The sequence below is a fragment of the Hemiscyllium ocellatum genome, chromosome 31 (assembly GCF_020745735.1).
Source record: "Hemiscyllium ocellatum isolate sHemOce1 chromosome 31, sHemOce1.pat.X.cur, whole genome shotgun sequence".
In the NCBI taxonomy this organism is placed as follows: domain Eukaryota; kingdom Metazoa; phylum Chordata; class Chondrichthyes; order Orectolobiformes; family Hemiscylliidae; genus Hemiscyllium; species Hemiscyllium ocellatum.
This window is the reverse complement of record NC_083431.1, coordinates 54,444,716-54,461,222: the sequence shown is the minus strand read 5'-3', so window position 1 is coordinate 54,461,222 and position 16,507 is coordinate 54,444,716. Positions and strand designations below refer to the sequence as shown.

General features: G+C 43.2%; 1 protein-coding gene across 6 annotated transcripts in view; it reads right to left on the bottom strand.

Moving 5' to 3' along the window:
• rcc1l (RCC1 like) overlaps window positions 1–16,507 on the bottom strand; it is a 65,084-nt gene that overhangs the window by 23,001 nt on the left and 25,576 nt on the right. For 5 of the 6 annotated variants that reach the window (XR_009646370.1, XR_009646369.1, XM_060848062.1 and 2 more), the window contains exons 7-9: window positions 12,472–12,653; window positions 10,174–10,261; window positions 7,810–7,983 (exon numbers count right to left, since the gene is read on the bottom strand). Coding sequence is in view for 4 of the 6 variants with exons in the window: in XM_060848062.1 (XP_060704045.1) it covers window positions 7,810–7,983; window positions 10,174–10,261; window positions 12,472–12,653 (444 nt within the window). In the remaining 2 variants the exon portion in view is untranslated. The remainder of the gene's footprint in view (window positions 1–7,809; window positions 7,984–10,173; window positions 10,262–12,471; window positions 12,654–16,507) is intronic. The other variant, XM_060848064.1, reaches the window with a different exon arrangement.

The window sequence follows — 16,507 nt, the reverse complement described above, 5'->3', positions numbered from 1 at the left end:
TTTGGAAGTTATTGGGCTAGTATAGGTTAGGTAGGATTCGGTCGGTGCAACATCGAGGGTCGAAGGTCCTGTACTGCGCTGTATCCTTCTATGTTCTATGTTCTATCCCTGGACACCATGGGCAATTTAGCATGGCCAATCCACCTACTTCCACACCTTTGGACTGTGGGAGGAAACCTGGAAGAAACCCACGCAGAATCCACACAGATAGTCACCTGAGGCTAGAATTGAACTCGGGTCCCTGCCGCTGTGAAGCAGCAGTGCTGACCACTGAGCACTTCATTCTTCTCATCAAATTCTTTTTTTGACCAGAATAATTTTTTTGCTGAGCACTTAGGTAATTTAAGTACTCAACATAACTGCTTTGTAGTCCCTGTACATCTCGATTTTTTTGCAGATGTATTTCTCTATCTTTCTCACTATTTGGAAGCCTTTGAACTACTCCTAGCAGAATGTGATCATTTTCATTCTGCTCCTCAACTCCAATGATTTGATTGCGCATGGATTTGCAAATGCAAAGTTATGTTTGGCAAAATTATTGGTATTTTTAAGATGTCACAAAGAAAATTGATAAAAGGGAGCTAATGGACATAACATACTTAGATTTTTCATAAAGGTTTGGATGAAGACCTAACAGGCTGGTTAGAAACAAAAACAGCATGTGGAACAGCAATGTACATGGATTAATGACTGGCTAACAGAGATTTGGATAAAATGGGTTATTCTTGCTTTAGCAGGTAGTGGCTAGTGAGTATCATAGTGAATGATCATAGCGAATGATTATGATGTGGTAGACATCACAGAGACGTGGTTACAGGGGGGTCAGGACTGGCAGTTAAACCTCCAAGGATTTTCAACTTATCGAAAAGACAGGGAGGTGGGCAGAGGGGGTGGGGTTGCCTTGTTAGTTAAGAACAAAATTAAATCTATGGCACTGAATGACATAGGGTTGGATGATGTGGAGTCTGTGTGGGTGGAATTGAGGAACCACAAAGGCAAAAAAACCATAAAGGGAGTTATGTACAGACCTCCTAACAGTGGTCAGGACCAGGGGCGCAACATGTACCAGGAAATAGAGAAAGCATGTCAGAAAGACAAGGTCACGGTGATCATGGGAGACTTCAATATGCAGGTGGACTGGGTAAATAATGTTGCCAGTGGATCCAAAGAAAGGGAATTCATGGAATGCTTTTTGGAACAGCTTGTCATGGAGCCCACAAGGGAGCAGGCTATTCTGGACCTAGTGCTTTGGAATGAACCAGAGTCTATAAAAGATCTTAAAGTAAGGGAACCCTTAGGAAGTAGCGATCATAATATGGTAGAGTTCAGTCTGCAGTTTGAAAGAGAGGCGGCAAAATCAGATGTAATGGTGTTACAGTTAAATAAAGGTAATTATGAGGGCATGAGAGAGGAACTGACAAAAATAGACTGGAAGCAGAGCCTAGTGGGGAAGACAGTAGAGCAAAAATGGCAGAAGTTTGTGGGTATAACTGAGGACACTGTACAGAGGTTCATCCCCAAGAAAAGAAAGATTATCCGGAGAGGGATTAGACAGCCAAGGCTGACAAAGGAAGTCAGGAAATGTATTAAAGAAAAAGAGAGATCTTATAAAGTGGCCAAGAGCAGTGGGAAATCAGAAGATTGGGAAGGCTACAAAAACAAACAGAGGATAAAAAGAGAGAAATAAGGAAGGAGAGGATCAAATATGAAGGTAGGCTAGCCAGTAATAATAGAAGTGATAGTAAAAGTTTCTTGCAATACATAAGTAACAAACGACAGGCAAAAGTAGACATTGGGCCACTTCAAACTGATGCTGGAAGCCTAGTGATGGGCGATAAGGAAATAGCAGGAGAACTTAACAAGTACTTTGCGTCAGTTTTCATAGTGGAAGGCATGGGTAATATCCCAACAATTAAAGGGAGTCAGGGGGCTGAGTTGAGTATGGTTGCCGTTACAAAAGAGAAAGTGCTAGAAAAGCTAAAAGGTCTTAAAATTGATAAATCTCCTGGCCCCGATGGGTTACATCCTAGAGTTCTGAGAGAGGTGGCTGAGGAAACAGTGGAGGCATTGGTCGAGATCTTTCAAGAGTCACTGGAGTCAGGGAAAGTCCCGGATGATTGGAAGATCGCTGTTGTAACCCCCTTGTTCAAGAAAGGATCAAGACAAAAGATGGAAAATTATAGGCCAATTAACCTAACCTCGGTTGTTGGTAAAATTCTACAATCCATCATTAAGGATGAGGTTTCTAAATTCTTGGAAGAGCAGAGTCTGATTAGAACAAGTCAACATGGATTTAGTAAAGGGAGGTCGTGCCTGACAAACCTGTTGGAATTCTTTGAAGAGGTAACAAGTAGGTTAGACCAGGGAAACCCAGTGGATGTGGTCTATCTAGACTTCCAAAAGGCCTTTGATAAGGTGCCACACGGGAGGCTGCTGAGCAAGGTGAGGGCCCATGATGTTTGAGGTGAGCTGCTGGTATGGATTGAGGATTGGCTGTCTGACAGAAGGCAGAGAGTTGGGATAAAAGGTTCTTTTTCAGAATGGCAGCTGGTGACAAGCGGTATCCCGCAGGATTCAGTGTTGGGGCCACAGCTGTTCACATTAAATATTAATGATTTGGATGAAGGGACTGGGGACATTCTAGCGAAATTTGCCGATGATACGAAGTTAGGTGGACAGGCAGGTAGTACTGAGGAAGTGGGGAGGCTGCAGAAGGATCTACACAGTTTGGGAGAGTGGTCCAGGAAATGGCTGATGGAATTCAACGTGAGCAAATGCGAAGTCTTGCACTTTGGAAAAAAAGAATAAAAGCACAGACTACTTTCTAAACGGTGAGAAAATTCGTAAAGCCAAAGTACAAAGGGATCTGGGAGTGCTAGTTGAGGATTCTCTAAAGGTAAACATGCAGGTTGAGTCCGTGATTAAGAAAGCGAATGCAATGTTGTCACTTAACTCAAGAGGGTTGGAATATAAAAGCACCGTTGTGCTACTGAAACTTTATATAAGCTCTGGTTAGGCCCCATTTGGAGTACTAGGTTCAGTTTTGATCCTCACACCTCAGGAAGGACATACTGGCACTGGAAGGTGTCCAGCGGAGGTTCACATGGATGATCCCTGGAATGGTTGGTCTAGCGTAAGAGGAACGGCTGAGGATCCTGGGATTGTATTCATTGGAGTTTAGAAGATTAGGGGAGACTTAATAGAAACTTACAAGATAATACATGGCTTGGAAAGGGTGAACGCTAGGAAATTGTTTCCGTTAGGCAAGGAGACTAGGACCCATGGACACAGCCTTAAAATTAGAGGGGGTCAATTCAGAACAGAAATGCGGAGACATTTCTTCAGCCAGAGAGTGTTGGGCCTGTAGAATTCATTGCCACAGGGTGCAGTAGAGGCTGGAACGCTAAATGTCTTCAAGGCAGTGATTGATATTTCCTCGAGACATCAAGAAGCTAAGGGCTACGGGGAGAATACGGGTAAGTGGAGTTGAAATGCCCATCAACCACGACTGAATGGCGGAGTGGACCCGATGGGCCAAATGGCCTGACTTCCACTCCTATGTCTTATGGTCTTATGGTATCAGTGCTTGGGCTCCAGCTATACACTATATATATATATATATATATATATATATATCAATCAATGATTTGGAGGTGAACGCCAAACATCACATTTCCAAATTTACACACGATTCAAAGCTAAGTGGGATTGCATGTTGTGAGGAAGAATTTGGATAGTCGTCAAGATTGGGCAAGGAAATAGCACATTAAATATAATGGAAAATGTGACGTTATCAACTTTAATAGAAAGAGTAGATGAGCAGAGGGATCTTGGGATCTTGGTGTCTATGTACACAGATCTCTGAAAGTTGCCACCCAGGTAAATAGTGCTGTGAGGAAGGCATATGGTGTACTGGGCTTTATTGGCAGAGGAATTGAGTTCCGGAGTCCTGAGGTCATGTTGCAGTTGTATAAGACTCTGGTGAGGCCTCATCTGGAGTATTGTGTGCAGTTTTGGTCGCCATACTATAGGAAGGATGTGGAAGCTTTAGAACGAGTGCAGAGGAGGTTTACCAGGATGTTGCCTGGAATGGTAGGAAAATCTTATGAGGAAAGGCTGAGGCACTTGGGGCTGTTCTCATTGGAGAAGAGAAGGTTTAGGGGAGATCTGATAGAAGTGTATAAGATGATTAGGGGTTTAGATAGGGTAGATACTAAGAACCTTTTACCGCTAATGGAGTCAGGTGTTACTAGGGGACATAGCTTTAAATTAAGGGGTGGTAGGTATAGGACAGATGTTAGGGGTAGATTCTTCACACAGCGGGTTGTGAGTTCATGGAATGCCCTGCCCGTATCAGTGGTGAACTCTCCTTCTTTATGTTCATTTAAGCGGGCATTGGATAGGCATTTGGAAGTTATTGGGCTAGTATAGGTTAGGTAGGACTCGGTCGGCGCAACATCGAGGGCCGAAGGGCCTGTACTGCGCTGTATCCTTCTATGTTCTATGTTCTATGAGTATTTCTTAAACAGTAAGAGGCTGGGAAGTGGAGATGTACAAAAGGACACTGATATCCTTACCAGTAAATCTGTGAAGGCTGATATGCAAATACAGCAAGCTATTCGGAAGGCTAATGGACTGTTAGCCTTCATTGCAGCAGACCTTAAGTGTAGAAATAACTTGTTTCAATTGGATAGGAGTTTGGTTCGGATGCATCTAGCATACTTTGTGCAGTCTTCATCTCCTTACATCAAGAAAGTGTTATCATAGACAGAGTGCAATGAAGCTTCTCCATAATTTAAAAATGAGGACGATGCCATTTAGCATCGCGATGTGATTTTTAAAGAAAATCAGAATCTGCGAATCTTTCGAACTTGTTATGCCAGAGGACTGTGGACGCTCAGGAATTGAACATTTGAATGTAGAGGTCGACAGATTTCTTTTGGGGACATGGTGCAAAAAAGTCACTTAGCAGGACTTAAACACTTAATGGTAAGGTCCTAGAGAGTGTTGCTGAACAAAGAGACCTTGGAGTGCAGGTTCATAGCTCCTTGAATGTGGAGTCGCGGATAGATAAGATAGTGAAGAAGGCGTTTGGTATGCTTTCCTTTATTGTTCAGAGTAGTGAATACAGAATTTGGGAGATCATATTGCAGCTGTATAGGACATTGGTTAGGCCACTGTTGGAATACTGCGTGCAATTCTTGTCTCCTTCCTATCAGAAAGATGTTGTGAAACGTGAAAGGATTCAGACAGGATTTACAAGGATGCTGCCAGGGTTGGAGGATTTGAGCTACAGGGAGAGGCTGAACAGGCTGGGGCTGTTTTCTCTGGAGCGTCGGAGGCTGATGGGTGACCTTATAGAGGCTTACAAAATTATGAGGGACATGGATAGGGTAAATAGACAAAGTCTTTTCCCTGGGGTCGGGGAGTCCAGAACTGGACGGCATAGATTTAGGGTGAGAGGGGAAAGATATAAAAAAGACCTAAGGGGCAACTTTTTCACGCAGAGGGTGGTATGTGAATGGAATGAGCTGCCAGAGGAAGTGGTGGAGACTGGTACAATTGCAACATTTCAGAGGCATTTGGATGGGTATATGAATAGGAAGGGTTTGGAGGGATATGAGCCGGGTGTTGGCAGGTGGGACTAGATTGAGTTGGGATATCTGGTCGGCATGGATAGGTTGGACCGAAGGGTCTGTTCGGAGAAAGGTGAGGACTGCAGATGCTGGAGACCAGAGTTGAAAAATGAGGTACTGGAAAAACACAGCAGGCCAGGCAGTATCCAAGGAACAGAAGAATCGACGTTTCGGGCATAAGCCCTTCTTCAGGAATGAGGCTGGTGTGCCAAGCAGGCTGAGATAAAAGGTAGGGGGGAGGGCGCTGGGAATACGATAGTTGGAAGGGGGTGAGGGTGATAGGCCGGAGAGGGGGTGGAGGTAGAGACGTCGGGAAGAGGACGGTGCTGAATGCGGGGGTTGGGACTGAGATAAGGTTGGGGGAGGGGAAATGAGGAAGCTGGAGAAATCTACATTCATCTACATTATCTCAGTCCAAACCCTTGGATTCAGCACCGCCCTCTTGGCCTGCAATCTTCTTCCCGACCTCTCCGTCCCCACCCCCTCTCCAGCCTATCACCCTCACCTCCTTCCACCTATCGTATTCCCAGCGCCCCTCCCCCAAATTCCCTCCTTCCTACCTTTTATCTCAGCCTGCTTGGCACACTAGCCTCATTCTTGAAGAAGGGCTTATGCCTGAAACGTCGATTCTCCTGCTCCTTGGATGCTGCCTGGCCTGTGTTTTTCCAGCACCACATTTTTCAACCGAAGGGTCTGTTTCCATGCTGTACATCACTATGACTCTATGACTCTAAGTGTTCCATGGTCATGTTAAATAGCTGAGTGACCTACTTCTATTCCTGGTTCTGCTCATGCTCCTTAAGCCTGTTTCCCACATTACTATGTCTGCCCTAATCAGTACTGCTGCCCCATCTCGCTATTCTTCTGTCATAATTGTTTTCTGAACACTTGTACTTTTGAAAATTTACTTACTACCACTACATCATCGTCTCTTACAGCTATTTGTGTTTAAAGCTCACCAACCTTATCCCACTTTGTACGTTTACATATAAGCATTCAAAACTTCCTCATAATGTAGATGTATGAGACTTCGGGGAGAGGAAGCTTTCTCCAGGGCCGACGCAGAGCACAGTGGGAACAAGAAGGTAAATCAAGAACAATTCGAGGAAGTGATGACAAAAGGCCTCATCAGTGACTGACACCATGGGATTAGCAAAGCCATGTGACTCAGCCAGGTCAACATGGAGGTTAAGTTTAAGGGTGAACAGAGCACTGATTTCAGAGGAGAGGGAGAGTACGGGGATTTGAGATGGTGCTTAAGTTGAGGGTGAGAAGTTGTTCAGTGCAGAAGAAACCTGGCTGGCCTGGTACTAGGTGTGTGAGAGAGAAGAAGAATTTTAAATGAGAAGCAAGGGGTCTGGAAGAGGATGAAGTCTCAAAACACTGAGGGGCAGTAAAACAGTCGATGGTATGATTTGGTGAAAGGAGCTATTTCACTTTTGCAATAATTGGGCAAGGAGAGTGCTGTAAAGTACAGCCAAATCAGGGGAGGGGGTGGGAGTAGGGTACTGCCTTCCCACCTCAGGCAGTTGTTAAACCAATCATCCACAATACTCTTGTATACTATGGGCCTTTTTCACAAGTCAACAAAGAGAAAAATGCAAGGAACAATGAGATATCAATGGTACTGGGAGGGGGAAGTTGGACAGGAAGAGATTTCAAGGTCTGCTCCCAACTGGGGAAGGCAAGTTTATCGATGGGTCCTCAAAAGATACCAAGACAGGTGCAGATAGAAACTTCAGAAGTACAGGTCGCAGAGTCATAGAAATGTACAGCACGGAAACAGACCCTTCAGTCCAACATAGGTCATTCTGCTGTGATACACATTTAGTTAATGCAAATTCGCTATAATACAATTGACGAATTGGGGACACATTCTATAGCACAAACTTTCAAAGTATGTATTGGGAAGGTTGGACATCATCGAAGAGCTGGGGTGAAAATTTGGGAGGACAGAATATCCAAGATATCAGAAGTTTAAGGATGACAAGATTAAGGGATTATGGAGATAGAATGGGAAAATGGCACCGAGAAGATAATCTAGACTGATGGGCAGAAGAGCCAAGTCATATGTGCCTAACACAGATGGGTCTAGGAGCAGTAAAGAGATGAAACACAAAACTCAACCTCCGAAACTCTCAGCAGCTTGTGGAGCTCATTGAAAGACACTTACTGGTGATAGCAGCAAAATGGTTGAGGCCACAACGAATATGGTCAACTCGAACCTCAGGCATAAACTCTGAACAACCAAACAGTGTCGATGGAATCATCTCTGGCATTCCAGATTCTGAGAGATTGCAGCCTTTTCCTAGAATTCCATAACCCCAGACAAAGACATTGCCTTCTCCTATAAAAGACAAGAGTACAAGTTCATTCTTGGCAAATACAGCAGTGATTCATACTGACAGTACAGGATCTCCCATGGGCACTGGCAGATATTTAGCAATATCACGGAATCATAGTTTCACTGAGAAACCAATATTGCAGAGGGAAAACGTTTCTGGGATCAAGTGCTGGTGGGTCAGTGCGTACCCCTCTTAACCCAGCCAGGTAGGCTGAGAGTCAAGCTCCACTGTAGAAACTTCAGTACAATACTGGCTGACATTGCAGTTCAATGCTGAGGAGGTACTGCCTTTCACACAACACCTTAAAGACTTGCTTTGAAGCGCATGCAGAAGATTCCATGTGGCATCCAGAAAACATTGCAGGGTTTGCTGCTCATAAACTGCCTCCTGCACTTCCTCACATTACAGCACTGACTACAATTCAAACTGGCATGTTGACTATGCATGTTACTTATATGAGTGATAAGGAACTATATTGAAACTTTTAGCAGTTTATGGGTAGGAAACATGAAGTAAAAGATACATTAGGGAAAGTTATTTAACAACAACAACAGACCCAAGCTCCCTGACTACGTTAGATGGCACAGTAAATGTGTATAAAATTGGGAATGCTAGCACTTAATTGCAAAGGCACTGAATACAAAGAAGTGAAAATTCAAAGAAGCTGCCCAGACCTCTGGTTCGATCCCATGTGGTGTTGCTGCATTCAGTTCTGAGCAACACAACTTAGCAACAGGATAACCATTTTGGAGACACTGCGACTGAGATGCACCAAAACAAGATGAGGGTTAAATTATGAAGACATGGTCTGCAAACTGGGCTTGCCTTCCAACAGTACAGAACATCAGGAATGATTGGACTGTGTCGTTTAAGATGACTGAAACATGATAGAATAAAGAAAGAGGGACTGCTTTCTCGGATTCCTGCAATCCCCAGGACAAGAGGACAGATTTCCTCCAGGTGCTCCGGTTTCCTCACACAGTCCAAACATGTGCAGGTTAGGTGAAGGGGCCATGCTAAATTGCCCGTAGTGTTCAAGGATGTGTAGATTATAGTCATGGGAAATGTAGAGTAATAGAGTAGGGGAATGGGTGTGCATAGGATATACTTTGGAGGATCGGTGTGGACCTTTTGGGCCAAATGGCCTGTTTCCACACTGTAGGAATTCTATAAGACCCGCTCTCAACCACAGTTAATTCCTGCACTGGCTGAGGTTACCATAAGGGACTTTCCTTCTCAACCTTTCTCCTTGCCTGAGGTGTGGTGACCCTCAGAAGAAATCACCACCAGTCATCTGTCTCTAATGAGAGCCGCCCTCCAGGACCATGGCAACTTTACTGTTACTCAAAACTTAAACCATATCTCATTTAAATTCAAACATACACTCATTCACACATACGACACAAAGACAGCAAGTTCTGTTGAAATATCAAAAATGGAAAAACATAGACAAGAGGGAACAAATCCTGTGGGTCAAGAGTCCAAATAAAAAGGAATGGAATAAGGTGTGTTTCTCTTTTGTCTTTGGTGATGACATCACTGTGTGGTCAACCATGGTGATCCTCAATTCAGTAACCAATTAATTGCATCTAGATTTTTGCTCTAGATATCATAAGATTTTAGGTTGAATCTGGAAAAAGAGATGAAACAATTCCTCATTTCAGAGACATTTGGTGCTGGCTTTCTCCTACTCACAGAGGTAGGGGGAAAAAGCCAGCGAGAAAGATTGGGCTTGCTTTCAGGCTTTGAGAAGTCCAACTGTAACTGCCCACTCAGGTCTGTGTCAAACTGTAATTTAAAGCCAATTCATAAACTGCTGCTGGGCTGTTTTCTTTTAACCCAAAAGCATTTGGTGTCAGTCAGTCTCTCAAAAATATCAAAAAGCTCTCAAAAAGCTAACTTATCCAAAAAAGTTACATGCTGCCCAATATGTGAACACGATGCAGTTGCACTTTTGAGTTGTTAAAAAAATTGATCCAAACTACTATTTTGCATTTATTTGCAAATAAAATTTATGTAGTCCCTACAATGCCTAATTAATCTTCTGGGACAGTGAAATTAATAACACCAGGATAAATGGTCACTGTGTACTCCAGGACGGATAAACGGTGATGATACCTAAGGAGGAATTAAGGAGGTCTGGACAGGAAGCAATCTGAACAGAGCACTGTGTTAAAAAATTGAGGACTCACTGTTAAGGATTGCAGCATGAGTTCCACCACATGCTGCCTGTTTTATCTTCCCAACTCCTTTAAAAGGAAGGTACTTTGGAATATTCACCTGCAACAACATGTAATGAAAGAAAGTCACAATCACTTTGTTGGGAGATTTTACATGTTTCTCAGATACCTCCTTATCTATTCTAATTCCTTCTACTGTCTGAATTTCCTCCTCTTTCACTGTGGCCTGGGTAGCAGCACCGTCTTTCTTGGTAATAACAGGTGCAAGGTATTCTTTCAGTACGTCAGTTAAATCCCCTGACTGTGTCTAACTCCTAGTTTTGGTCCCAAATCTGCCCCACTCCTTTTACCACAATTTAAAATATTGTATGGCTACACAAGAGTCTAAATTCCCTTCTATGTCAACTGACAGTCTCTTCTCATATTTTCTCTTTGTTTCTCATATTTGCTTTATCAATTCCTCTTTGAACTTTCATATTCAGCTTGGTTCTCCGTTAGATGACATTCACCACTAGCTGGAATAAGATCACTTCTTCTTCTCCTCTACCTCTATAAACACCCAGGAAACTCTGGATTTATTTTCCCCTTCATGGGAATGTTATTTATCTGTCTCTTCTTTAAAGGCACTTCATCAATCCCATTATAATTTTTTGCCTGCTAATCTTTGATTTGGATTTATCTTGGTAAAATTCATCCTTATCCCATTGAAGATGGGATTGCCCCACACATGTAGTTACCCTTACTCGGGATTGTTTCACCTCCTTTTCCAAATTCAACCTAAAATCTTATGATATCATGATTACTGTTGCCTAAACATTCCTCTATTGCTTGGCCCATCTCATTCCGTGAACCAGGTCCAGCCAGTGCCACCTTTTTTGTTTGTATTAGATTGTACTCCCTCAGAAATCCTACTCAGCACATTCTAGAATCTCTTGCCTCTCTCCGCCCTTTAACACCATTACTTACCAAGTCTATATTGCAATAATTAAAGTCACCCATCATAATCTGTTGATAATTCTTACAGCTTTCTGTTATTTCCATGTAAACATGTTCCTCTACATCTTTTCTACTTCTTGGTGGCCATTACAGACTATATCGAGCAATATAATTGCTCCTTCTCTGTTCCTTAGTTGTAGCCAAATTGGTTCTGTCCTTGAGCCCTTTGGAACATCCTCCTTCCAGCTCTGCAATATTCTACTTGGTCAATCTGGCCATTCTATCCTTTTCCCTTCCTTTCCTGTTTCTTGAATAGCTCATATCCAGAAAAGGTTTCTTGATCCAGATTTTTGTATTCACAACATAATTTTCCACGTAGCTTTGTGAACCTGCAACTCATCATTCTGAGTTACCACAGACCATGCACTCTCAAACACATGCAGGGTAACCCTGATGCAGACTTCACTGCTTTCCCTCTCATATCAAACCCTTCCCAATACTTTTCTATTTCTATTTAGATGGTGGGAGTAATGAACCTACAGGGCGAGGTTCTGAGACAATGGTGAAAAAGGGGAGGAGTGGAATAGGCGAGAGGGATGCTGGCTGCTGAGGATAGTCTGTCAATAAAGTAATAACGGAAGCCAAGAATTCCTGAATTCACAGGTAATGAGCTCTTTGAAAATTAATGCACTTTTCATAAAGTGAATGTCAGATATTGAACAAAACCTTTCGTTGCTAACTCACGGCAGTGGACTTAAGCCAATGTAAATATTGTGGTGTCCAATAAGTTTAAGCTCTTCTGCAAATTGTGCATTTCATGAGGATTAAGAATTATTGAGGATATTGATGAATCTTTCTAACGCTGCTTCTGAGAGTCTAAATACCCAACGTAATAACACCAGAACAGAAGATCATCTCACCGGCCGTGGTTCAGAATGAAAAGGTAGCCCTCCAGAAATTGAGAGAAAAGCTCTTAGAAAGAAAAACGATTTTGACCCCAAACCAATTTCTTCATCCAGCTGAGTTATTTTTAACCATCCCCAACAGCACCAACAAATCACACTGCAAAGAATGAAGTGCCAGCTCTGTTTAGACTTAAACCATCAGCATGTACAGGTAACCCCCAGAACTGATCTCAATTTCCCAATCTAAATCACCCTTCTGCACTGGTCTCCAGTCATGCATTCATCTGCTGTATCTATTATGGAACCAACAAATTATTTCTCCTTTTGAAACCAGGTAGCCTAAGGTGTTCAAGCAAAGATTAAGACAGTGAACAGTTAACCACTCTGCTGCGACTGTGGTTAAATGCCAAGTCGTCACTATGTATGCTTTTGCAAAGTGTTTCTCTGGATAGGGGACTCTCATACTTACTTGTGTGGCCTCAGTAACTGAAGACAGCTGAAGATACTCAGAGTTTCCCCAGCCAAACACATCCCCGTCTTTGGATACGGCTAAACAGAAGTCTCCATAAGTTGCTGTCTGTACAATATTGACTCCAGCAATATCACCGGCTATCCTGGTCAATTTACAGGTGACACCATAGTGACCAAGACCTAAGTAAAAACATAACAGAGTAGGTTTTGCTTGTTTTCAAAGACAATTAACTCTTTACACAAAGACAATACAAGCTTTCTACAAAAACACTGGTCATCAGGGCAGAATGATAAAGGAGAATTGTGTACACTCGGAAATGGCAACAATGTTAGAAAGCTTTCGGAGCAGAGATGTCAAAGTTTGGCAGGTGGAGAATACGTTGTGAAAGTTATCACTTAGAGGAATTGAACTGAAGGAATTACTGAACATATCTCCAGAACCAACAGAATACATCCCAAGAACCTGCAGAAAGCTGGGGAAACGATCTTTCATATAGGAGCTGTCAGTTCATGATTCTGTTCTTCAGTGATAAGGGCAGAAGTTAAAGGCCAATCAGTCCGCCACTAGAGACTGTAATATGGAATGGATTAACCAGGTTATAGAGTCATAGAGATGTACAGCATGGAAACAGACCCTTCAAATCCAACCCGTCCACGCCGACCAGATATCCAAACCCAATCTAGATCCACCTGCCAGCACCCAGCCCATATCCCTCCAAACTCTTCCTACTCATATACCCATCCAAATGCCTCTTAAATGTTGCAATTGTACCAGCCTCCACCACTTCCTTTGGCAGCTCATTCCATTCACATACCACTCTCTGCATGAAAAAGTTGCCCCTTAGGTTTCTTTTATGTCTTTCCCTTGTCACCCTAAATCTATACCCTCTAGTTCTGGACTCCCCGACCCCAGAGAAAAGACTTTGCCTATTTACCCTATCCATGCCCCCCATAATTTTGTAAACCTCTATAAGGTCATTCCATAGCCTCTGATGCTCCAGGGAAAACAGCCCAGACTGTTCAGCCTCTCCCTGTAGCTCAAATCCTCCAACCCTGGCAACATCCTTGTAAGTCTTTTCTGAACCCTTTCAAGTTTCACAACATCTTTCCGATAGGAAGAATTGCACACAATATTCCAACAGCAGCCTAACCAATGTCCTGTCCAGCCACAACATGACCTTCCAACTTCTGTACTCAATACTCTGACCAATAAAGGAAAGCATACCAAACACCTCCTTCACTATCCTATCTGCCTGCGACTCCACTTTCAAGGAGGTATGAACCTGCACTCCAAGGTCTCTTTGTTCAGCAACACTCCCTAGGACATGCCCATTAACTGTATAAGCCCTGCTTAGATTTGCTTTCAAAATGCAGCACCTCACATTTATCGGAATTAAACTCCATCTGCCACTTGTCAGCCCATTGGCCCATCTGGTCCAGATCCTGTTGTAATCTGAGATAATCCTCTTCGCTGTCCACTACACCTCCAATTTTGGTGTCATCTGCAAACTTACTACCTGTACCTCTTATGCTTGAATCCGAATCATTTATGTAAAAAGACAAAAAGTAGAGGGCCCAGCACCGATCCTTGAGGCACTCCACTGGTCACAGGCCTCCAAGTCTGAAAAACAACCTGCTATCACCTTTGAGCCAGTTCTTTATCCAAATGGCTAGCTCTCCTTGTATTCTGTGAGATCTAACCTTGCTAATCAGTCTCCCATGAGGAACTTTGTCGAACACCTTATTGAAGTCCATATAGATCACATCTACCGCTCTGCCCTCATCAATCTTCTTTGTTCCTTCCTCAAAAACCTCAATTGAGTTTGGGAGACATGATTTCCCACACACAAAAGGCCATGTTGACTATCCCTAATCAGTCCTTGCCTTTGCAAACTGTATAAGTCCTGCTTAGATTTGCTTTCCCATCCTGTACATCTTGTCCCTCAAGATTCCCTCCAACAGCTTGCCCACCACCAACGTCAGGCTCACTGGTCTATAGTTCCCTGGCTTGTCCTTAGCATTCTTCTTAAACAGTGGCACCACATTAGCCAACCTCCAGTCTTCCGGCACCTCACCTGTGACTATCAATGATACAAATATCTCAGCAAGGGACCCAGCAATCACTTCTCTAACTTCCCACAGAATTCTCGGATACACCTGATCAGGTCCTGGGGATTTATCCACCTTTACCCGTTTCAAGACATCCACTAGTTCCTCCTCTGTATTCTGGACATTTTGCATGTCACCATCTATTTCCCTACATTCTATATCTTCCATATCCTTTTCCACAGTAAATACTGATGCAAAATACTCATTTATTTTGAAGATGGATTACTGGGCTAATGGTAGGCTACTTGGTAGTGTGGATGAGCAGAGGGATCTTGGTGTCCATGTACACAGATCTCAAAGTTGCCACCCAGGTAAATAGAGCTGTGAAGAAGGCAAATGGTGTACTGGGCTTTATTGGTAGAGGAATTGAGTTCCAGAGTCCTGAGGTCATGTTGCAGTTGTATAAGACTCTGGTGCGGCCTCATCTGGAGTATTGTGTGCAGTTTTGGGCGCCATACTATAGGAAGGATGTGGAGGCATTGGAACGAGTGCAGAGGAGGTTTACCAGGATGTTGCCTGGCATGGTAGGAAGATCGTATGAGGAAAGGCTGAGGCACTTGGGGCTGTTCTCATTGGAGAAAAGAAGGTTTAGGGGAGATTTGATAGAGGTGTACAAGATGATTAGGGGTTTAGATAGGGTAGACACTGAGAACCTTTTTCTGCTAATGGAGTCAGCTGTTACTAGGGGACACAGCTTTAAATTAAGGGGTGGTAGGTATAGGACAGATGTTAGGGGTAGATTCTTTACTCAGCGGGTTGAGAGTTCATGGAATGCCCTGCCAGTAGCAGTGGTGAATTCTCCCTCTTTATGGTCATTTAAGCGGGCATTGGATAAGCATATGGAGGTTATTGGGCTAGTGTAGGTTAGGTAGGCTTTGGTCGGTGCAACATCGAGGGCCGAAGGGCCTGTACTGCGCTGTATTTTTCTATGTTCTATGTTCTATTTAGTATCATTTTCTGTGGCTCCACACAAAGGCCGCCTTGATGATCTTTGAGGGACACTATTCTGTTCCTAGCTACCCTTTGGTCTTTGAAGTATTTGTAAAAACCCTTTGGATTCTCCTTAATTCTATTTGCCAAAGCTATTTTATGTCCCCTTTTTGCTCTCCTCATTTCCCTCTTAAGTATACTCCTACTTCCTTTATACTCTTCTAAGGATTCACTCAATCTATCCTGTCTATACCTGACATATGTTTCTTTCTTTTTTCTTGACCAAACCCTCAATTTTTTTCATCATCCAGCATTCCCTATACCTACTGGCCTTCCCTTTCACCTTGACAGGAATATACTTTCTCTGGATTCTCGTTATCTCATTCCTGAAGGCTTCTCATTTTCCAACCGCCCCTTTACCTGCGAACATCTGCCCCCAGTCAGCTTTTGAAAGTTCTTGCCTAATGCCGTCAAAATTAGCCTTCCTCCAATTTAGAACTTCAATTTTTTGATCTGGTCTGTCCTTTTCCATCACTATTTTAAATCTAATAGAATTATGGTTGCTGGCCCCAAAGTGCTCCCCCACTGACACTTCAGTCACCTGCCCTGCCTTATTTCCCAAGAGTAGGTCACTGAACCGGAAACTTTTCTTGTACACACTTAACAAATTCCTCTCCATCTAAACCCTTAACACAATGGCAGTCCCAGTCAATGTTTGGAAAGTTAACATCCCCTACCATAACCACCCTATTATTCTTGCAGATAGCTGAGATCTCCTCACAAGTTTGTTTCTCAATTTCCCTCTGACTATGAGGGGTGTCTATAATACAATTCCAATAAGGTGATCATCCCTTTCTTATTTCTCAGTTCCACCCAAATAACTTCCCTGGATGTATTTCCAGGAATATCCTCCCTCAGCACAGCTGTAATGCTATTCCTTATCAAAAATGTCACTCCCCCTCCTCTCTTGCCTCCCTTTCTATCTTTCCTGTAGC